This window comes from Pholis gunnellus, assembly GCF_910591455.1.
Source record: "Pholis gunnellus genome assembly, chromosome: 18".
Lineage (NCBI taxonomy): Eukaryota > Metazoa > Chordata > Actinopteri > Perciformes > Pholidae > Pholis > Pholis gunnellus.
This window is the reverse complement of record NC_136545.1, coordinates 8,693,180-8,716,129: the sequence shown is the minus strand read 5'-3', so window position 1 is coordinate 8,716,129 and position 22,950 is coordinate 8,693,180. Positions and strand designations below refer to the sequence as shown.

The window sequence follows — 22,950 nt, the reverse complement described above, 5'->3', positions numbered from 1 at the left end:
CAAAAAGAAATCAGGCTTCTTCCGTTTCTTTAATTTTTTCTTTCCATTTTGGAAAAAAAAACAACTAAAACATTGTGAGACAACCACAGGTCATTTCCTCTCAATCCCTTCCCATCCTTCCTTCTCTGCACTTTCCCTTCCCGTCACTCATCACCGGGAGTGCTGATCTCGCAGATGTGGCCCATCTTTGTTTTCACAGAACGATCTTTTATAGGTCGGTCAGGCTGAGAGGGAAATGAAAGTGATCATAAGACGACGGTTGCAAGGTCGGCCTATTGGTCCCCCTCAGGACGATCTGCAATAAATGTGGTGATCCCTCAACTTCTTTTTTTATCTCACATCATCATCAGGTATAAACAAGTTTATGAGCAAAACGTGCAGAACTAATGACATTCCCGTCAGCCTCAGCTGTTTGTGTTTAATTACCAAATATTAGAATGCTAACCCACTACACGGCCAACCATATACCCAGACCAGATGAGATCCAAAACAAGGTAGGAGAAGATGGGGAGTTGGTGTCCAACAGACACCTGTTTGCTAAAGATACTTAGCAATAGCACTACTGCTATTTGTCTGTTTTTTCCTTTTCTTTGGCTAGTGATTTGATTTGAACTATACTGCTCGTCCTCTGCTATATGTTCTGTCTATGCGATTATTATCACCTCTTCTCTTCTTGTGTCTTTTTATGTCTTTTCTTCTCTGTCAACGAGTGAGCTAAATAGAGCAGCTATGACTCAAAGTGACTCACACCTCAATCACTTTCACACATGGGCACACACACACACAAACACACACAGAAACACACAAACAAAGACTCCATGTGTCCCCAAGCAAAGGTAGCAGCTGGTCCAAGCATCGCGTTGCATGTTTTTAGGAGAGAAATATCAAATATCTGAAAAGTTCCCTGAAACATTTGAAGAGTTGCCTCTGGAGATGGGTCACACACACACACACACACACACACACACACACACGCACACAGAGAGAACAACACACTGACTGTGAATTGCATGGTGTGCCTTACAACTTGTTGCTAGGGATGGAGAGCGTACACTTAATGAAAGGCTGACCAAGCTCTGGCCTCCCTCACCAATACACAACCATGCACTCCCCTCACTAGACAGGATCAAATGTCCCGAGCCGAGCTCTTTGTTGAGTTTTGCTGAAAATGTCATGATATTTAAGCTAAATGCTAAAGAATGCCCAGAGCACAAGGAGAAAAATGCAGCTTGTTAATTATCTGTGTTCTTTGTGGTTTACTGTCTGTCTATGGATCTCGGCCCTCTAAACCTCTCTCAGCCTCTTTCTGAGCTTTATCTGCATCTCTTTCTCTCGGTCTGAGACTCTCTGGCCTTTCTCCACAGCCCTATTCTCCCTCTCTCACTCTCTCCCTCTCTCTCTTATGCAACAAGCTCATAAATAGAAAATGGATGTGTCACTCAATTACTGTATTTATACTGGAAGTGGACCACAAGCGCAGGCCAAGGTTTATACCGGAGCCCACACAGGGTTTTAAGCCTTCTTCCATTAACTTTATTTTTACTCCAGTATCAAAACACTGTGACTCATTCATCTTGGCTGCACAGGTGGATAATGTGCTCTTTTGTTTTTGTGCTTGTTTAAAACCTAAAAAATCAATAGATTTGTATCAAATTTCTCGTGGAAACTGGGCGCTGACACGTTTTCAAGCATGAGCAAATGTGCCAAAACATGTAGGGGAGGAAGGAAGGAGGATTGTGTTGATTAGTTTTCTTGGAGGAAAGCAGGTTTTTTTGCTTTCTGTTTCTTTCCTTTTCTGTTTCTTTACTCGGTTGCACACGCAGCAAAGTGTTGGTGACATGTGTAAGAAGCAGGGACCTTTTAGGCTGGTCCATCCAGCTGTGTGGTGTGTTTTTGTTGTTTTAGCTGCTGCTGGGGTTAAATCGGTCCCAAATCCTCCATCTCTTCCTGGTCTACGCTGTTTGCCTTGTGCTCAGCCAGGTGGTTCCTGTTCCCTCTATACCTTGTATTATACCAGTTTTATAGCTTTCGTGTTCTTTAGAGGGAGAAATTCAAAAGGGCAACAAACATCTCAAACAGCAAACATTTTTATTAAGTTTGTTAAGGAATGTCGCTGCGTTTTCAAAGTGTATTAGTGTTTTTAGAAAATGTATTGATTTCTCCTTCATTTGATGATTAAAATATATATTTACCATATTGGACAATACAGTAGTGACCAAATAGCACCAAATGCCAACAAAATCTCTGCTGGAGTTTATAGGGACTTTAGCAAAACCACTTTACCAACAACCTTGCATGTATATGTGATTCATTTGTTAATTAAATTAGTTTGCATTTAGCGTCGGAAATTCCCCTGTGAATGGGTCCTGATGCCCAGAAACAATAATTCCCGTGAAATGTAGCTCAATATAAACATTCAGTTGTCTAATAGTTTAGCTTATGTTTTTTTTTTTAAGCACTTAAAAGGCTTTTCCAGCCCAAAAGACAAGACGCTAATCCTCTCAGCGTGGGATCCAGGCTCATTAAAACACACCACCTCTCTCGTCATGAGAGGACCCGTCACCACTGAACTGTGACCCATTTTTGGGTGTGACCCCTCCGTCTAAGAAACCAGGCTGCAGAGTCTATTATTCAACACCCTGGGAACTAAACCTAAACCCATCACTCCTCTCGTGAGCGAGCCAAGCGGAGTTTGAATCAGCAGCCGAATAAAAGCCCTTATGTGTGTTCTTTCAACATTTTAATGGACCAAACTCTCTGAAGCTGCAGCCTTACAGCCCATTTCAACGTGTGTGTGTGTGTGTGTGTGTGTGTGTGTGTGTGTGTGTGTGTGTGTGTGTGTGTGGAAGTAGTAGGTTAAAGGGTGGGAGGGGTTCAGGATACAGACTAGGGAGTGTGTCCTGCATTTTAACAATCACACCCAAACTTCCACTTTACCTCGATCAGCCACAGGCCATTTCCCTCCTTTAACCTCTTGCTCCCTTTTACTTCCCCTCTCTCTCTCTCTCTCTCTCTCTCTCTCTCTCTCTCTCTCTCTCTCTCTCTCTCTCTCTCTCTCTCTCTCTCTCTCTCTCTTTTCAGTTTTAGCAATTTTGCACACTACATTTTTTGTATTGTCCTCATTTTCTCCCTCTTCTATCCCTCTCTGCAGGTCAATTTATTTCAGCAGATTAAAGCCACTGAGTGGACAGTTTAAAACTGTTTGTAAAATGGATAGTTCCGGTCCTTGATTACGATTGGCTAAGCCACATTCGAACCCTTGAAATAACGCACAGCTTTGACCGCTTTGCAATAGTATCACTGCGCCAAAGACTCCCCTATTGTTACAAAATGTCAGATTTAATGTGTCATTTTTGGGTATTTACTGGGTGGGCTAAGTGTGGAAACGTGTTTGGAAGAGAAGGACAGGAAAAATGAAAAATGACTTGAAAGAAACAATTGAAAAGTCAAAAAACAAAGAGCCGTCAAACCGACTATGGGGTCCGTTCTTCAGACCTGATCATCAACCTGGATAAGAACAGTCCAGAGAAATCCTACAGGGATTTATGTTTAACCTGTGTGCTCTCACTGCTGTCGCCCAATCCACTGGACATTTATCTCCATCCAACGACATAATAAGTTAACAATGTAACTTTAGCTTGCTTGCATGTTTTTATTTGTAGCCTTTTATGCTCACTTTTCTCTAGCTTTGTTGTCAATTGAATCTTTCTTAAAGTGTCGCTTGGATACTCAGCAAGTTAAGGGCTGCACTGCAACGAAAATGATATCGCTGGCAAGAGACAACAGCTCGGGGAAAGTAAGCATAATAGTTGCTGACGGTAGATTCATCGTCAAGCTAAACAACCCCCTTTAGCTGTTTTATTATCACTAAATCACAGCTTTTGTTGACTTACTGCTTAATACCACTGCCACTGCTACTCTCGGTGGCATGCTTCAGACCTTTTTTTCCAAATGGCAAAGAACTCCAAAGTCTGCACACTGCAGAGGGTTGATTCTGTGTTTCTATGTGCTGATAGGGTGGCGACTCAGAGTGAATGTGACGTTGCCTTGTACGTTGGGGGTGCGGAGTACAATGCAGCATCACAGATTTCTATCCATTATCCACATATCTATTGTCCCGGTACACCCGGGGGTGAAGGATATCACAGGGCCATGTCTGATTATTGTTTGCAATGAGACAGGTTGCCATGGGGGCTCAACTGAGGATATACTACCATTCTCATTTTTCAAAATAAGTCTCATCTTTGTCTTCAATAGTCTAGCTAGAGGGTTGATCCAGTCTCAGTCTCCCATGAACAGAAATACACAAACAATCTGCTGCACCTTCCAACACTATTTTCCTTTTCATTCTTCCTCTTCCTTTCTGTCTCCGTATGTGTTGTGACACCTCCCCCCTGTGTTCATGTTCGGTACCAAGCACTCCATCAGCCAACGGGGAGGATCCAAGGGTGGAGCTCCACCTCGCTGTGTGCTTTGCCAGCAGCAGGCACAGGTACATTTTTTTTTAAAAGACTGTAAACCAAAGCCAGCAAAGCAAGTAGAGGCTGTCTGGAAGTTGCCAGTGGTTGAAATGAGGGCCGGTGCTGTGCAGTACAGACAATGGACGGCACAATCAAGCAGCCAGATGTTGCTCTTAACTAAATGATTTTAGGGGCCTAGCTAAGAATGGGGAGTCTTGTTGCTGATCTGTTTCTGCTCCTGCTGATTTCCACAGGACACGTTTATGCAGGTAAGGGCACTGCAGAAGATAACATGCACAAGTTACCTGAGAACAATTATTCCACTTGATTACAGGTGCATGATTTGTTGCATTGTTATAATAGAACTGATAATGCTGTGAAAATGTTTCCCTTTCTAGAAGCACGCCAACTTGCATGCAACTATAGTTGTTAATGGTTGTCAGTGCACATTTAGTAAAGTCAACGTTTAACATTCACACACAAGCTGTATCAACCGTTAATGAATTGGTGCAGGAGATGATAGGAATAAAGTTGCAAATGCGGTTTTACAGCAATTGATTAGGTTAAAATGTGTCTGTGAGAGTTGGCAGCTTAATGTCTAATAATCCAGTCTAATATTGTCTGCAGATTTATGGCAATATGCTGCTGAATTCAGGGTTATAATTAGACATCTGATGTCACTAAATGAGTTTGGTTGTTAAACGTTTTCCACTGGTGGTATCCGCTCATGACAGCGCATTAAAGACCTGCACTCACATTCAAGGTGTGTCCGTCACTGTTGGAAGATTACTAATAATCCAATGTTCACTGGTATCATAGAGGCAGATTAGAGATAGATGGACAGGCATGGGTTGTACTGACAGCAGGCTTATAGGCTTTATGCAGAGCGGCATGCTGGGACGGCCTGCTGACTGAGTGCTTCTCACAGGGACCAGTACCAAATGTGTTTTTATTTTTTTTATTTTGCAGGCAGTATTTCCCTACCAGAAAGGATTTAAAGGCAATAAAATAATAAGCCATAAGGATAAATGATGATGTGGAATGCAGAAGAACGAATGCAAAAGATCATTATTCCGTTGTTTGATATCAATTATTTAAAAGGTATTTATACTACAAAAAGCAAAACAATTATTGAATTTAAACCACAATTATATATCCTAATGTTCAACAAAATCTGTAATTGAACAAATTTATAAGCAATGTTGGCCAACTTGGCAGATGCTGCAACAAAAACCAATATGAAGAGACTGAACACTATGTTGAATGGTTGTAAACTCTTTTATCTGAGTCTGATGTGTAAAACTCTCTCTGTGCTTTCATTTGAATCATTGAAACACTTCTTTAAATTCTATCTGGTGTTCAGTCTCATAGAGTTTTAAGAGTGTCAGCCATTCCTAACCACACACACACACACACACACACACACACACACACACACACACACACACTCTCTCTCTCTCTGTCTCTCTCTCTCTTTGACCTCTACTTGCTATGTGTTCAACTAATTGATCATTGTCATTTTAACAAAGTGCTCCAATAGCTGCAACAGCTGCTTTGTAGGTCAAATTGATTGAAATGAAGACTGTTTCATTCACAGATGTGAGTCCTGGGGACACTGGCTTCACTATTAAATACAAGCACAGTGTAATTACATATAGACACAATTATAAAACCCTAGAATGAAAAAGTGTTTTTTATACCGGGGCTTTAGGGACAATGAATAGACGGTTGGCTGGTTGGTATCGCAACCACTATTAGATAGATCGCATACAAATTTGTATAAACATTCACGGTTCCCAGATAATGCATCGTAATGATTTTGGAGGCCCCGTAACTTTTTACCTCGTGTACCACCATCAGGTTGACCTTTGTGTTGTTTTCACTACAGGAAGTATACCTGATAAACTTCAGCATGTCAGTATTGTAATTGTGAGCATGTTAGCATGCTGATGTTTGCATTGCACTCCACTGGCATGGCTGTAGACTTTTGGCTAACTGTTACAAATTCAAACTAGCTGGTATCTGGCATGAGGATGCAATGTTAATGCAATATCAATCGTCGTTAATTCATTTAAATAGTGGTCCTTTTCACATTTTTATTTATATTTGGATCACGGGTTCCCAATTTGAGTTGTGTGATCGTGCTGTCAGAGCAGCTCTGTCTGAGAAATGTTTACTAAATGTTCAATCTGCGTCATTTGGGTCAACGGTGAACTCTTATTAGCATCTGAACATTTCGGGATGACCCGCTTCAGAATGCATTAGTTGTCATTAATTGATTCAGATAGCGAGTTTAAAGTGCAGAGCAGACACCATATTGGAAAGCTGGTCAATACAGATTAATGGAAGAGCCTCTGCTGGGAGAATGCCTTTGGTCACCAAATGTTCATTTTATTATTTGGGTTTTTTAAGATACACATATAAAAGAGATTGAATGAGCCGACTATTCTGGCAACAGCTAAAACCTCTACTTCCTACCTGTCTTCTTGTTCATTGTTGTAGTGTCGTTCTACGGGGATGGATACATCCACCTGCGGACAGTGGAGGCGTCCATTCAGACTTTGCTCCATGTGCGTTTCCGAACCTCCAGTCCGGCGGGCATGCTGTTTTTGGCAGCTGGACGCAGAGACTTCTTGCTGCTGGAGCTCCTCTCTGGGCGCCTGCAGGTAGGCATAAGGACATGTTAGGACAGTAGCGCACGTGTCTAAAGCAACTGACAGGAATCTATTCATGGGTGACAAACAAGCAAGACATGTTTATTGTCCATTTAAAGAGCAAAAATGGTCAGGTTTGGTTGGGGAAAGACCATTTGGATTTTAGTAATATAAGTACAAATGAGTCCAAATAAAAGCGGTTCAGTGGCTCTCACTTAAAGATGCCTCACACCTTCAAAACAAGAGGAAATATGTGTCCCTTGGGCCATTCTAGCTCATATATTGCCATTAACTATCTGAAGGAGAGACAGAGAGAAGTCTGAACACACACACACAGCTCGGTGTCGGATTGCTCGCAGAGAGAAAAAGAAATATCCCCCTGGCACTTTCAGAACAAGTTCCTTCATGACCCTCGTTAAGAGAAACTCCAAGTACACTGCAAGGGAGCAACTCATACAAGAGTTTGGTTACTTTTGTGTGGAATAATGCTTTAACACAGTTAACAAGTCCCTTGATTCTGTTATGAATTGTGCAAATTCAAGATCTCATCATCATGTTATGCTTGCATTCTTACTAATTCAAGTTTGTATTTTTTTTGGCAAAGAGAAGAAATACAAAGACATTTCATTGGTCTTGGCTATCACCTTTTATTCTTCCTTTCCTCACTCTTTCTCTACTCCCCCTTCATCCCTCAGGTCCGTCTGGACCTGGGCTCAGGTGAGCGTTCGCTACGCTCAGAAAAGGGCATCCATCTTAGTGACCTGGCGTGGCACTCCATGGAGCTGACCCACGACCACCATAATGTCAACATGACCGTGGACCGAAACTCTCATTCCAGCCTCCATATGCCAGGACCAGACCTGGAGCTCAGTGTCGGGGACGGGCTTTTTGTTGGCGGGACAGCCGGACTGAACCACCCGTTCCTTCTCAACATCTCCGCTGGGTTTCGAGGCTGTGTAGATGAAGTTGTGTTCAATCAACATAACCTGTTGTCAAGCCTAAGGCCTTATTCTGGGTACAAGAGCGTCCACGAGGTATCTCTGGGCTGTAGTCCGCAGTTTTCGGCAACGGAAGAAGATTCTGTTAGCTTTTTCAGCTCTAAAGCTTTTATCTCTCTCCCCCCGTGGGAAGTGCCGCAGGAGGGGCTGTTTGAATGTGAATTGCACCCCTCTGCAAGAGAAGAAGATGGCATGGTTCTCTATAGCGCTGGCAACCAGGGAGGATTTGTTGCCATACAGATCAGAGATGGTAACCTGGTGGCAACCGTAGGAAATGGAGAGGGCAGCAAGACTGAGCTGCGTTCTCTAACGCATGTTCACAGCAACCACACGTGGTACCCAATCCAGCTGCACCTGCTGCCCAACAGCATCCAGCTGAAGGTGGGTGAGGAGTTGGTTCAGGCCACCCTGAGTCTGGAGCTCCAGGTCATCCAGCTCAAAGGGCCTCTCTTCCTGGGAGGGCTGGACAAAGAAGCACGGGGGGATGCAAGGCGAGCTGGGTTGCTGTCCGCTGTGCCTGGGGGGCAACCGGCTGGGCGGGGAGGCTCCTTTAAAGGCTGCCTCAGAGAAATTAGGGTGAATGCTCAAAAAACAGGCTTGCCTCATGCTGCCGTCACCAAAGACATCACTGTAGGCTGTAAGACGGAGCAGGTTCCAGGTGCGGTGACCACCTCGAGTCCAACAGATCGTCCCGAGTTTGATGTTACAACCACACAACCAGTTGCCAACAATAAGAAGAACAATAACTTTTTGTTGCTGAGAAAGCTTGAAGTTTTGGAGGGAGGCCGGGCACCACTGGAGCCCAAACACATGAGGGTAGGACTTTTAGTTTTCACTTTTAGTTAAGTGACAGGTTTCTTATACATCATTGTCAGTAAGAATAACATGGAGTTGTGTCGTTTTCGCATAATAACCCCAAGTCAGTTCCTATTTGCTCTCCCTTTTTAGGTGAATCTGGATTTTCGGAAATTGGGCATTCATCCATCCCAACTGCTGTTCCGCATCGAGGGGCAGCCTGTCCACGGCCAGCTCCGGCTGGACCTCAGTCCTGACCCTGATGGGATGCTGGGGGAAGGCCAGGAGAGGACTATCACACTAGGAGCAGGAGAGGTCGACCGTACTTTCAGTATGCTGGACTTGTGGCAGGGCCGTGTGATATACGTTCACAGTGGTTCAGAGGACCAGCATGACTTCTTCATGTTTTCGGTATTCTCCAGCAATAAGAAGGCGCTTCCTGTATTTCTGAGGGGTAACCGCCTGCATCGGTTCGATATCAGCATCAGTCCCGTTAATGATGCACCTGTGCTCAGCCTGCCGGAGGGAAACCTTTTCACGCTGTTGGAGAAGTCCAAACGACAGGTAGGTACAGCAGAGCACTCGGATGCTAAGTGTAAGTGGGTTAACTGTAGGGTGGTTGCTTGTAGCAGATGTAATCAATTATTATTATTATTAATAACTCAATTATGAATCATAAACTCATATTTGTATAAAAAGTGATGGTACTCAGCTTCCGTGATACAACACCATTAGTTGAACTAACAGAATTTTAACATAAGATTCAATTTAGGACGCCACCTAATTTAGTAAAAAATAGGGAAAACTTCAAAATTTTATATTAATCAAGAAAATCTCAGGGTTGCTAAGGAGTTCTTCCCATGATGTACAGGGATCTATTATTTCATATACACACAAATATTGCATGTGACCAGGTAGAATCAGTGACTCATATAATTTACTGATGTCCATCAATGAAATCCGTCGATTGACGTTTTAACATTACATTTATTTTAGAAGATTTAAGCAGTTGACAGTTTGAGAAGCACCAGTGAAGATTGTGAAGCACCTTTATATTAGCTTTAATTCAAATTTCTTTTAGATCTTTAGGTCTAAGATATTTCTATCTAAGATCATTTTATTATAATTTATTTATAACAGAAAACCACTCCCATTCTACCAACTGTCCACAGTTAGATACACTCAGTGTCTTTAAGTCGTTTAAGCACAGTTGGACGTGTCTCTGAGTCTATGAGATGCTCGTCAAACAACTTAGTGCCCTATGGGTTGTGAGAGCAGATATTGAAAGAAGTTTATTAGTTAAGATTCTGTCATTGTTGTATTTAATACATTTCAGTTTTATAATTTTTCCGTGGATGTTCGCTACATAAGTATAAAATGAAAATGAATACAGCCACTATGTCCCCAGCTGACATCGGATTTGCTGAGGGTGTGGGACCCTGACAGCAGTCCTGCAGAGCTGGTGTTCAGCTCCCTGGGTAACCTCAAAACTGAGGTCGGACACCTTGAGCACCAGGAATACCCCGGCAGGTTTGTACTGTGGCTTTGCAAATAATCACACAACCCACCATGGAGGTCTATTGGATAAGTGGCAGAGGTTGATAAAAGTTAAAATAAACAGATGGAACAAAATATTCTATGCAAAAATAAATAAAACGTGAAATGCCTGCTAGTGGAACAAAAGCTAATTGTAGAGTGTGGCTCTCTGTAACTGCTTGTTGACACATCTGTGGTTGCTAGATTTTGATATGGGCTTGTCACATTCCACATTCAGTCCAAGCCACTTGTGTACCTTGTTACACGTGGCCACGTAGCCAAAAGTCATGCTAGCAGCTACTAGATGTGTTAATGTTTTAAATCAGGATTCAGAGTTAGGAATCAGGACATGGAAGTTAACAGGATTGCGTCTATCTTCCAGGGCCATTAACTTGTTCTCACTGAACGATCTGGAGGAGGGTAAGGTCTGCTTTATCCACACTGGGGTCCCCACCTCCCGGCTGGCACTCAGGGTCAGCGACGGGCTGAAGGTAAATAATGTATTATCTTGCCCAAAAGGCAACATTGTGAGCATGTTAGCATGCTAACATTAGCGTGTAGCTCAAAGCACAGCTGTTGCTAACTTAATCGTTTTATTGCACACACACATTTTATGTTTCCATTCGATATTACAACAGTGGACTACTTATTAACCGTCTGCTCCTGTTTATTTAATCTGTTCATTCTCCTCATCTTCTGTTGCCTTCTTCTTCATCTCCTCCTCTTTGGTATCACAACATCTGGTGTTTCCCTGTTCCCTAATCCTTTGCGCAGTCGAGCAACACAGTGGTTTTGAGGATCATGGCGGTGCCACTCGAACACAAACTGGTGAATAACACCGGACTGGAGGTGAACCAAGGCGGGGCTTCCTTCATCACAACCGCTCACCTTGCTGTAAAAGTTAATGTGAATGATCCGGCAGTGGACATCTGCTATGACATTGCAGAGCTGCCACAATATGGTGAGCTCCAGCGGTTGCACTCAAGTGGCGACTGGAAACCGACAACTTCCTTCTCTCAGAAGCTTCTAGAAAAAGAACGGATCCGTTACCTCAGCACTTACTATGGCGTTCAGACTCAGAGCAACATCACTGATTACTTCAAATGTAAAATCAGCATCGGCTCCCGGGCTACTGAGGAGGTTGTTTTCCCCATCGTGGTGCGCTGGATCCACTTCAAGATCACACGAAGCAAGATGGAGGTCGACGGTGTTCAGTCTGCAGCTGTCACTCCCGAGGACCTTCATGTGATCTCTAAGGGTGTTAAAGTCAATGAGAGCGACCTCTACTTCAGGCTTCTAACATTACCAAAGAAAGGGCGGCTATTCCTCGACAAAAAAGATCTACGAAGGAACTCGACCTTCAGCCAAAAGAACATCACAGATGGCTTGATGAAGTACGAGCTGCTCAACATGCTTCAGGATGACACGAGAGACACGTTCAGCTTTCAGGTGTTCTCAACACACGCCAACTCAACAGCTTACGACTTCAGAATCAACATCAATGCCGAGTCGACCACCGTCACCGTTGTAAACAGAGGCCTTTCAACCCTGGAGGGAGGAAGTAGAGTCATCAACAAAGACATCCTCTTCACTCACACAGCAAGTAACCGGGATGTCCACTACAGCGTTACGGTGAGCCCCGGGCACGGGCAGTTAAGGAGGATCAACCTTTCCAACTCGACTTCCATTAACGATAATATTGTGACGTTTACAAATCAGGATATCATTGGGGAGAGGATCGTGTACGTTCACGATGACAGCGAGACCAAGCAGGATTCCTTCACTTTCCAAATTATGGTGTACAAACCGAACAAACGCAGGAAGGAGGATAGGAACACAGCTGAACACACCTTTAATATCTCTGTGCAGCTCGTCAACGATGAGAGACCTGTCAGGGCTGTCGATAAAGTTTTCCATGTAGCCCGCGATGGGCAGAGGTTGGTGACGTTGAATGACCTTCGTTACCGGGATGACGACTCGGACTTTGAGGACAATTGGTTGGTGTACACGCGGAGGGGGATTCCCATGGGAGACTTGGTGCTAGCCAGTGATACCAGTCACAAGCTGTACGAGTTCACACAACGGGACCTGGAGCAGGTTAGCACAATTATCTGTGAAGGTTCTTGTTCATCCAGAAGGTAGAACATTTAGAATTAACAATTCAAGGGTTAGTCTTCAGATATTTGTCATGATGTCAACAACCTTCATGTGGTCTTCAATGTCTGACTGATCACAAAATAGGTTGAAAGTCTTGCAACTTCTCAATAGATATAGAGGAGAAATGAGGAGATAGGGGAAGGGGTGGAGAATTACATCTGAAATAGGTGGCCAATGGCCATTATTAGATTAGATTACATTTTTACGCAAAATTTACATACTGTGAGTCAGGCGACAGGAAATGTCGTCCTTTTACATTCGTGCAAATGGGGATAGGGGCGCATACTTTAGGACAGTCTGTCCTCAAAGGTTTTCCTGTGTTGCACTTGGTTGTACACAAAATAAAATAGATTCTCCCCTCTGCACATTTGGCCAATTGGTGCATGAATGCTGTCGGATTATTATTTTTGGAAAGTTGCAAAAATTGAAGGACGCAGCTCCTCATTTCCAGTGTTAGAAAGGTGTAGAGGGAGAGGGTTTCAGATGCTGTTTGAAGATCCAAAAATTCCTTTAAAAAACAGAAAATCCGGCTGCCTTTGACCGCTAGATACTAAGTACTTAACTTGTACTTAACTTGTAATACTGGTGTTTCTTCAGTTTTTTTATTTTTTTATAAAGCCTGCTGATGCTTTTTCCTTTTCTCTCCTCGCAGAAAAAAGTGCTGTTTGTCCACAGAGGAGTGAGTTTTGGGCGTTTTGTGCTTTTCGTATCAGATGGGAAACATTATGTTTCAACACTGCTGGAGGTGATTATAATGTCTTCACGCATGATGTATCCATGGTTTTATTTATTCATATTTTACAGTGATGTTGGTCAATTTCACTGTTGATTTGTTATTTATTAGTAGTTTAAATGTTGTGCTATAGCATTAATTATAGCGTTTCCAAATTATTTGCTTGTAATTAAAAATCATAATGCCTTTATTAGTGTGAACATGATAAGCCAAATGATTTTAGTTGCTGCTGATCATTTATTTCTCTTTCTGTTGTGTAACTGGCTGATGCAGGTGATGGCGCAGGATCCCTACCTTCAGGTCGAGAACAACACGGGCCTCATGGTCCAGCGAGGTGGGATCATAACCTTGACCTCTGCCAACCTCAGCATCTTCAGCAACCTCGACATCCGAGACCCACAGGAAGTGACATTTGAGGTCTTCCTTCCACCTAAACACGGCGTGCTCTGCTTTAATGATGGAGATCATGTAACAGCAACAGATTCAATTTCAATATTCACCCAGCGAGATTTGGTGGCGGGGCGCCTGGCGTATCACCATGACGGCAGCCATGAGTTGTCGGATGGGTTCAATGTGACGGCAAGAGCCAGGGAGAAGAGCTCAGAGAGGCGGCTGGAAAGAGGGAGGAGGGAGATACATCTGGACATTGGAGTGATGGTAAAAATCTACCTGGAGAGCCACCAGAGGCCGCCATCGGTCATAAGTAACCGTCTAGTGGTGGTGGCGGAGGGGCAGTATGTCTCCATAAGCAAGGAGCACTTAGAGGTAAGCTAGTAACCATAATCAAATGGCTCATTCATTACTTGGTTACCAGCCTGTATTTGTTTCATATATTGTAAGATACATTACTTGCATCTAGGACTTTGCAGCATATCAAGGTTTATTGTCTGTACCTGAGAAAATATTGACAGATGCTTTCCGAGTCATTTATTTTCCAAGTTCACCCTTCAAGGCAATCGCGGTCAGAGTCAAATGTTTTCATCTGGACTTTAATACACTCCAGTGACATCATCTCGACAACAGATGAAAAATGGTCTGTTAATATAAGAAGTTCATTGTAATATTTATAAGTAAATATGTTCTGTTCTGTTTGAACAGGTGGTTCATGAGGACAGCAAGCCCTCGGAGATAGTTTTCACTGTCCAAAGTCCTCCCGCCCTGGGCTTTCTACAGCGGTTGCCCCCCAACGACAAGCAACAGATCAACAACGGAGAACAGCTGCACCCCCATCAAATACAGCCACCTGTAGGTTTAACGCCGACAGACAGTTGCACACTGCAGCTTTAAAGTTTCAGAGATATTGCACAGAAACAGCACTTGATAAGTTTGTCTGTTTCGTGCCTTCATGCAGGGCATCAAAGAGCAGCCAACACATTCCTTCACCCAGGAAGATCTCAACCAGGGATTGATCGTCTACCACCAGCAGGCTGCAGGACACACCAACGACTCCGTCCTGTTGGAGGCAACCAACGGGGTCACTAGGGTCGCACCTATCCGGCTAGAGATTGACATCATCCCTATCCTGCTCCCTCTTCAGGTAGAGAATGTGTGTCTAGTTGCTAGATGACCTTAAAAAAAGGAACGAATTGCATGAAAAGGGAGAGAAATTCATTTTCTTAACAAACATCTTACACAAAGGAGGAACTTCTTTGACCAGTCAGTCAGTAGTATCATCTGTTCTGCAGGTGTCTGACTTGACCCTTGATGAGGGGTCGTCCCTGCCACTGACCACTGACATCATCGAGGTGGCCAATCATCACTTCTCAGGGATGAACTTCCTGTACCAGATCATCGTTCCACCGCAACACGGACACTTGGAGCACAGTCGGATCCCGGGGATGCCCATCACTGCTTTCACTCACACTGAGGTTTGACTGAGCACACACACACACACAGAGAACATTTTAGGAAAGTTTGGTTTGTAAATTGGGGATAATAAGGAAGATTTGTGCTGTAAAGACTGTTAAGGTGTGATCCAATGAAGGTGTGTTCATTAGCAATACAAATTTCGCAAAGCAGCACTTTCTCTTGCGTCTAAAGATACAAATATTTTCAAAACACTCTGTTTTGTTGCTCTGTTCCGGCATTCTTTAACATCAGCTGCATTTGGAGTTACAACAATGACTTCTCTTTCCAGGTGGAACGTGAGTACATCTCCTATATCCATGATGGCAGCGACACACTGAGAGACAACTTCACCATTGTGGCCAATCAGACGGAAATCAGGAAGCACAGCCTGCCCTGCACTGCTCACATCAAGGTCACACCTGTGGATGATGAGACGCCGGTTGTTACAACCAACAAGGGTCTGAAGGTGGGGAGTGACGATTTACACCCATAGGACAAGTGATTGTTCAAATGAGTCTGTCTGCATCACCTTTATTTATGGGATTACTTCTATGTTTTTGATGAAATTAAGTTACATAGTTAGAGAATTTGATAGCTAAACTTTATAGCCCTCCTTTCCTTCCATCTTTCCTCTCTTTTCCTCAGGTGTGGGTGGGTTCAGTGACAGAAATCACCACAGATGATCTCAGTGCAGAGGACTCGGACACTCCTGAGCCTAAAGGACTGGAGTTCATCGTCACACCGCCAAGCAACGGCCACCTGGCCCTGAAGAGGGCCCTCTCCAGACAAATCCTGAACTTCACCCAACATCACATCCAAATCGGACAATTGATGTTCGTGCACAGTGGTGAGTAACATCTTGGGACCATATTTATAGGTTTTCAGAAAAAGAAACACAAATATTTAAAGATGAGAACAGATGAGAATCGAATATACAAACTAAAACCCCCCTCTTTTTTCTTGATTTTGACTTTCTTCACGTGTAGGTGCTCTATCGGGTGGCTTTCACTTCCAGGTGAACGACGGCGTGAACTTCGCCCCTCGACAGATCTTCAGCACAACTGCCCACTCTCTGGTCCTCACCCTGCAGAGAAATCATCCCATGGAGGTCTACCCAGGTAGGGTTTTACAAAACAAAACCTGGTTCGACATTCTGGATTTGTACCCAGTCAGCTAAAGTACAGTGGTGGTAGAAGCAAAGCGTATGCCGGCCTTTTCCTGCGCAAGTACAGTAAATGTGGTTTTGGCGTATACACTTTCTAAAATAAAGCGTTACCTTGAAACCAGCCTGTCAATCTATCACTTCTAGATCTGGGTATTTGGACCGTTTTTTTAAATGAATTTGTTTAATAGTTTGCGGCCTGATTTCAGTGTAGTTAAATTACGATGGCACTGTGTGGCATCACTAGTCTAAACAGTATGTTGCTGCTCTGCCGACACAAACAGATCACAATACCTCTGCGCCCAGTCAGTGCCAGGCTGATAGCGGTTCTAACCTGTAAACATACTCACGTATCACTCGTCTCTGGTCAAGGTTACAGAAGTGAAGCTGTTATTCTGATAGTATGGGACATTTAATACTGTAGTTGATTAATTTTTTACAATATTCCTGTATTATCTACTGATAATAGATTTAACCAGGATCATTCATTGCCTCTTCTCTGTTGTGAGCTTCTCATCACTCTCACTGTATCTTGTTCAACCTTTAAAGGCTCTGTGACACCAATCTCTGAGCAGGAGCTTCAGGCCGTAACCAACGATGTCAGCGACATCAGACGAAGCCCCTCGGTGGTGTTCGCGTTAACTGATCCTCCTAAACTTGGCCGCCTGGTCCGACGTATGCCCGACAACTCCACAAGAAACATTTCCACGTTCACACAAAGCATGGTAGGGGACGCGTGTGTCTTCGCAAAACAAAAAGGCAACGTTTTAGTTTACTTCTCAAATAAAAGGATGCCCTTTGTGCTTCGTCATGTCTTCGTCTCTCAGGTGAAAGATGGGGTCATTTTGTACGATCAGAACAGGCCACAGTCAGTGGGATGGTCGGCTGCAGACGCTTTCTCTTTCACCGTGTCCTCTCCTCCCGCTTTCCTTCCTCCACACACCTTCACCATCTTAATCTCCTATCAGGCTAACGAACATCACGACAGCCCTCAACCCAAGACCAGACTGCTGAGCAACGCGGGTACTGTGCGAATGAGTGTGTGCAAAAAAAAATCTCTATTTCTTATTTGATATATATCCGTACCATGAAGAATATAAGTTCAAGTGGACCAAGTGAGGTGTTCGTATGTGTCATGCAGGTGCTGTGGTGGCCGAGGGAGGCAGGGTGACGATTGACCGGTCTAAACTCGATGCCTCCAATCTCCTTGGGAAAGTCCCTGAGCCGCACCGGAAAGACCACCACATCCTGTACCGCCTGATTTCCCTGCCGCGCCACGGGGCTCTGTCTATACAAGGACATAACCTCACCAGGTGCTTTGTTCTGTTCTTCTTGCCTCAATAGATTTTTTTTTCTTTGTGTTTTCATGTGTTGACAATTCACTGCTGACTACAACGAAACCATTTCCCAAACACTACTAAGCAACCTTGCAATTATGAAGTTTTTATTTTTTATTTTTTACTTTCCCAGGAACCAACCTGATTTCTCTCAAGTCACCCTTGACAAGTTCGGCATCACATATGTCCATGATGACTCAGAGACGACGAGCGACAGCTTCACTTTCCGGGCCTGGGTTGCTCCTTTGGATCTCTTCTCCTCTTCCTCCTCATCCTCTACCTTATCTGCTTTTTCCTCCTCCTCTTCCTCCTCTTCGTCCCTTTCACCTCTCTATTCAGCCTCATCGTCCTCCCTTTCGTCATTAGACGTGGTTTCTCATCGCCGTGCCGGGGACAGGCTGGCGGTGACGGACACGTTCAACATCACGGTGACACCGGTCAACGACCAGCCGCCGCTCATCAGGAGCAGCGCCCCGAGTATGAAGGTCGTTGTCGGAGAGAGAGCCGTACTTGGACCGGACAATCTGCATGTGAGCCAAGTGTTAAGAGAGCAGGTTTGGCTGTGGTTAGGGCTGCATGTTTATGGTTCAAAAGCAAAGTGGCAATATCCCACCAATGTATCTTAAATGTCGAAGCCTTTTTCTCTTAATGACAATTAGAATATTAAACATCCACAGTGTTATTCCCAAAGTCATTAAGTCGCAATAACAACAGGGATGCTGATAGTATATTTATTCCCCAGGAAATGATCATTTTCGGGACAAAGGATGGGTTTTCTATGCACGCCTTTTAAGATTAGATTAGACAAGCAGCAACAATACTTCAGTGTTTACTTTTAGAGTATAGTAAAATACAATCCTGTACATGTCCAGGTTGAGGACCATGACACCCCTCCAGAGGAGCTGCACTACCTTGTGATCAGTAAGCCCAACAACGGCTACCTGACGCTGGGGGAGAGACTGGAGCCGGTGACCTCCTTCACCCAGTACGACGTCAACCACGGCCGGCTGCACTTTATACAGCAGGTGAAGAGTCAGCCTGCTGAAGAAAATGTGTGTGATAGGGTTGTCCATTTGAAGGCCGCCAAATGTGTGTAATTTGTATGCGATACCTTCTGATGGCAGCTAATCGTCCTAAATCAGGGGGTTTAAATTCGGTTAACCCTGACCCTAAATCATAGGTTAGTTTTCTTTAAATGAATGTTTCCTGACTTTCAGATACAAATGATTTCCAGTCTTTGTGTTGGTGTGTTTGAGTGTGCCAGTACCCTTCTTTGGTGTTTTCTTTGAATCCTTCCTTCCTGTGTTCCCTCTGTCAGGGAGAGCCCTCAACGGGTGTTTTCTACTTCAACGTAACCGACGGTCATCATCGCCCACTCTACAAACTGTTTAGTTTGGAGGTGATGAAGCCCTCTGTCTCCATGGTGAACAACACTGGCCTGTCGTTGGTTCAAGGCAGGACCGCCGTGGTCCTGACAACCGACCAGTTTGCAGCTCAAACCAACAGTCGCAGGCCGGTCAACATCACCTACGCGGTCACCACGCACCCTCGCCACGGACGCATCGCCATTAACGACCAGGAAGTCGCAACCTTCCGCCACGAGGACGTGCAGTCAGGACGCGTTGTCTATCACATGACGGATCTCAGCGAATCAGAGGACAGCTTCCAAGTCTCGGTGTCAGCCTCGTCACCCGGTGTTGACTATGGAAATGTAACAGCACAGACGGTGAAGGTGACAGTGAGGCCTCTGATCTACCTGAGGGAGCCAGTGAGAGTGCCCAGTGGGATCGCTGTGAAGCTGGGGAAAGCCATGATCGACGCATCCGAGCTGGCCAGAATCAGCCGAGCCGACCCGGTCTTTCAGGTTCTGTCGCCGCCAAAGCATGGAAAACTAGTGAAGGTAAAGCTGTGCAGAAACCTCAGTTACACTTTCAGTCTAATCATCTAATTTCAGTTCATTCTCTCATGTCTGTGTGTGCTTGTTTGCAGATGACCTATGACCCTAACCGAGCATCAGAGGTGCTGAAGTCGTTTACGTTCAGAGACGTGGTGCAAGGCCGGGTCGCCATCCAGGAGACTCTCAGCGACAGCCGGCAGCATGACAACAAATCAGCACTTGCTACAGCTGGGGGCCACGCCCCCGCCACGCCTCTCAATGATTCTTTCATCTTCCTGCTGAAGGCTGGAAACGTCCAACCAGCGAAGGGCGAGCTTCACTTCACCATCTTTCCCCACCACCAGATGCATCACGGTCCAAGCGGCTCGAACACAGACGGCGCAAGTCGCGAACAAACGACAACCCGACTTCCGACACACAATAAGACTACGACTGGAAGAGGGGGTTCCACGACGCTCAGCGGGGACGGGGTGGGCTTGCCCCCCCACATTTTGTCACATAAGAACCACAACAGGACACAGCACAAGTTGAGGCCTCACAGCCGCTGGGGGAACCACACACGCAGCGGCAGTCATAGAGGAAGATCAGGGAGTCGTGCAGAGGGAGCGGGAGGGGATCATAGTCATGACTCACAGCCCCACACTCCTTCTGTCTCAGACAAACATGTTCCAGCACTCCCTCCTGGCAAACACCCGGTCCACGTTGAGATCCTCCCTCGCCCCGCCTCCGACCCTCTCCTCATTATCCTGCCGCTGCTGGCCTGTTTGTTCCTCATTATAATCCTCGTAGTTTTGATTCTGGTGTTCCGCCGCCGCAAGGAGAAGCAGGCCCGGCTGCGGCTCCTCCAGCAGCTCGCCGCAGTGACGTTACCCTCTGAGGGCAGCCCTTACCTGGGCCGGGCGGAGCGGAGCGTGGCTATGCCCTCTGTGGTGGTCACCCCGCTGGGCCCTGCAAGCTGCCCTACCTCCCCCAGGGTACCTCTGAGTCCCAGAAGGAGGAGTCTGGCCCCTGGGATGACCTTCTGGGGGCCATTTGAAGCTGATGGAGCAGGTGGCGATGGGAATATTAGAGGTGGTAAAAGTATTGAAAAAGATATGGTAGCTGCAGGATTCCAAACGTCTCTGAGATCTAGGTCCCCTACTCCGACTCTTAAAGACAACCAGTACTGGGTTTGATGGAAGATGTCCAAAGAAAAACTGTGCCTTAGAGGTGTATTTTGGTGTATAAATAGCACATGTGTACTATCCAGGGGACAGCTGTAGTCATCTAAGGCACAGACAAAAATATGTACATTTGTTGAGGAGATTTGTAGGAAATATATAATGTATAATTTCACAAAACTAACTTGAACTGAACTCATCTTTGTTGTAGTAACAATGTACTGAAATGTATGTCATTTAATCCGTAAAACATCACCTAGGAGCTGTAATTGTACTGCAGTGGCGAGACACATAGACATACCACTTTTGCAGCAGTCAGTCTGACTAATTCCTCAAAACACTGACTGTAACTTCTATGGCTGTGACGAATAAAGCACACGTTTTTGAAGTTGCGGCTGAGCAAGGGAGTGAAACATAGACTGAGCTTCACATTACTGTACCAGATTTCATGTAGCCACATTTTTGTTCAAAAGAGTTAGTGGCGTAGCCGGTAATTGACACCGCTCACCTACAACATTGTAACCGTACAGAGTTGATGTGTTCAAAACCTTGCATGTCAGCTGGTAGATCGTATACTGCCTGTTTGTGCTCGTGACTAAAAGTACTGTAAGCTTCCAAGTCTATGCATGCAAACTATTTTTTTTTTATAACATTCGCCGCTCTTTACGGCAGTGAGTTGTCATGAAACCTTTTCTGATAAACCATACAGTATTAATACCCAGTGAGACGTAGAGACACTGGTAGCTTCCTCACTTCTTCACCCGTGACCCCTTTTAATGTTTGCCGTGCACTGTGAAAGATTTATTTTTAATAAAAAGGATTTCTTAAAGACTTCTGTGTGTTAATCTCAAACGCATACATGCAATCAACAGTCAGTGTGACATTTACATAACCCTCCTTTAGAGTTATAAAGTATAGGCCTCAGCCTGCAGAGCCATTCAATATTCAAGGATTTCTCAGCATTAGCCTTCAAGCTCTGGAGATACATTCTTTGTTATTTTTAAGTCGGTACTTGACACGTTTCCAGATACACAATTTGTGTTTCTAAATGTTTCAAATGACCCCGACAGGTACTCACGTCGTAATGCTTTTGAGGCTTAATGGATTAGGTGCAGCGTTTAGAGAGTGGGAGAGCTTTGTTTTGTGTATGTAGTTGTTTGAATGTCTTTATGAATTGAAAGTATTGGCTCAGAACAACCAAGATTTTGAAATGATTAGTGAAACCAGTAAATAAGAAAATGAAAACGGGGAGAAAGAGGCAGGTCTAAATAATGAAGAGCCTGCAGCAACCTGACCTGCAGTCTGTGAACTCCGGTGTCGTGTATCAGCGGCTTGACTGCTGCTGTCTCCACAGGGAAACAATAGTGATAACAAGCTTCTCTTTGGGAAAGCTTTGCTCTAAAAACACACGGAATGAAGATTTGTTTCATACTAGACAAACAAACTAATCTAATCTAATCTAAAATGATGGAGCAGGTGCCTTGTTTAGGAAAAAAAGCGATATATACAGGACTGTCTCAGAAAATTAGAATATTGTGATAATCCCCATACGTGTGATTTAGTTTACTGAACCAAGCTGAGTGTTTTTCAAGGCTCAGGAAACCCTTGCAGGTGTTTCGAGTTAATTAGACGATTCAAGTGATTAGTTGAATACCCTACTAGTATACTTTTTCATGATATTCTAATATTTAGAGATAGGATATTTGAGTTTTCTTAAGCTGTAAGCCATAATCAGCAATATTAAAAGAATAAAAGGCTTGCAATATTTCAGTTGATTTGTAATGAATCCAGAATGCATGACATTTTTGTTTTTTTAATTGCATTACACAAAATAAAGAACTTTATCACAATATTCTAATTTTCTGAGACAGTCCTGTATATCTATATATGTATATATATAGATATATAAATATCCTGAAGCAAAACATTCATATTCATGAAAACACTACTTGAAAGACACAGAACGGGTCAAGTGAAACTACAAAATATATGATTGACATAAATTCGACTTTCATTTATTTACTGAAGTACTGTTACATTAACAGTGTTAAGGAACAATTTCATTGTAGTGAATTACGTGCTTGTGAAGAACACTGTTAACAACCTACCTGTCGGTGTGTCCTATTATAAACCATGTGAAGTAAAAATCCAAGAGGAGGATCGTGAAATACAACCTTTACAATAAATACTCTACGTGAGCATATACTTGACAG

At 44.2% G+C, this 22,950-nt stretch overlaps 1 protein-coding gene across 1 annotated transcript; it reads left to right on the top strand.

Annotated features, from left to right (window-relative positions):
- Positions 1 to 4,665: 4,665 nt before the first annotated feature.
- LOC306710115 (chondroitin sulfate proteoglycan 4-like) lies at positions 4,666 to 21,391 on the top strand (the record flags this gene model as incomplete). Its single annotated transcript, XM_079178506.1, has 22 exons — positions 4,666 to 4,729; positions 6,963 to 7,126; positions 7,810 to 8,928; positions 9,061 to 9,471; positions 10,316 to 10,437; positions 10,826 to 10,934; positions 11,218 to 12,540; positions 13,253 to 13,345; positions 13,607 to 14,098; positions 14,432 to 14,566; positions 14,685 to 14,870; positions 15,019 to 15,201; positions 15,471 to 15,647; positions 15,827 to 16,028; positions 16,168 to 16,299; positions 16,893 to 17,068; positions 17,171 to 17,366; positions 17,485 to 17,656; positions 17,814 to 18,210; positions 18,553 to 18,705; positions 18,999 to 19,580; positions 19,670 to 21,391. The coding sequence occupies 22 exons, from the start codon at positions 4,666 to 4,668 to the stop codon at positions 20,750 to 20,752; spliced, it is 7,671 nt and encodes a 2,556-aa protein (XP_079034632.1). The 3' UTR covers positions 20,753 to 21,391.
- Between the last annotated feature and the right edge of the window lie 1,559 nt (positions 21,392 to 22,950).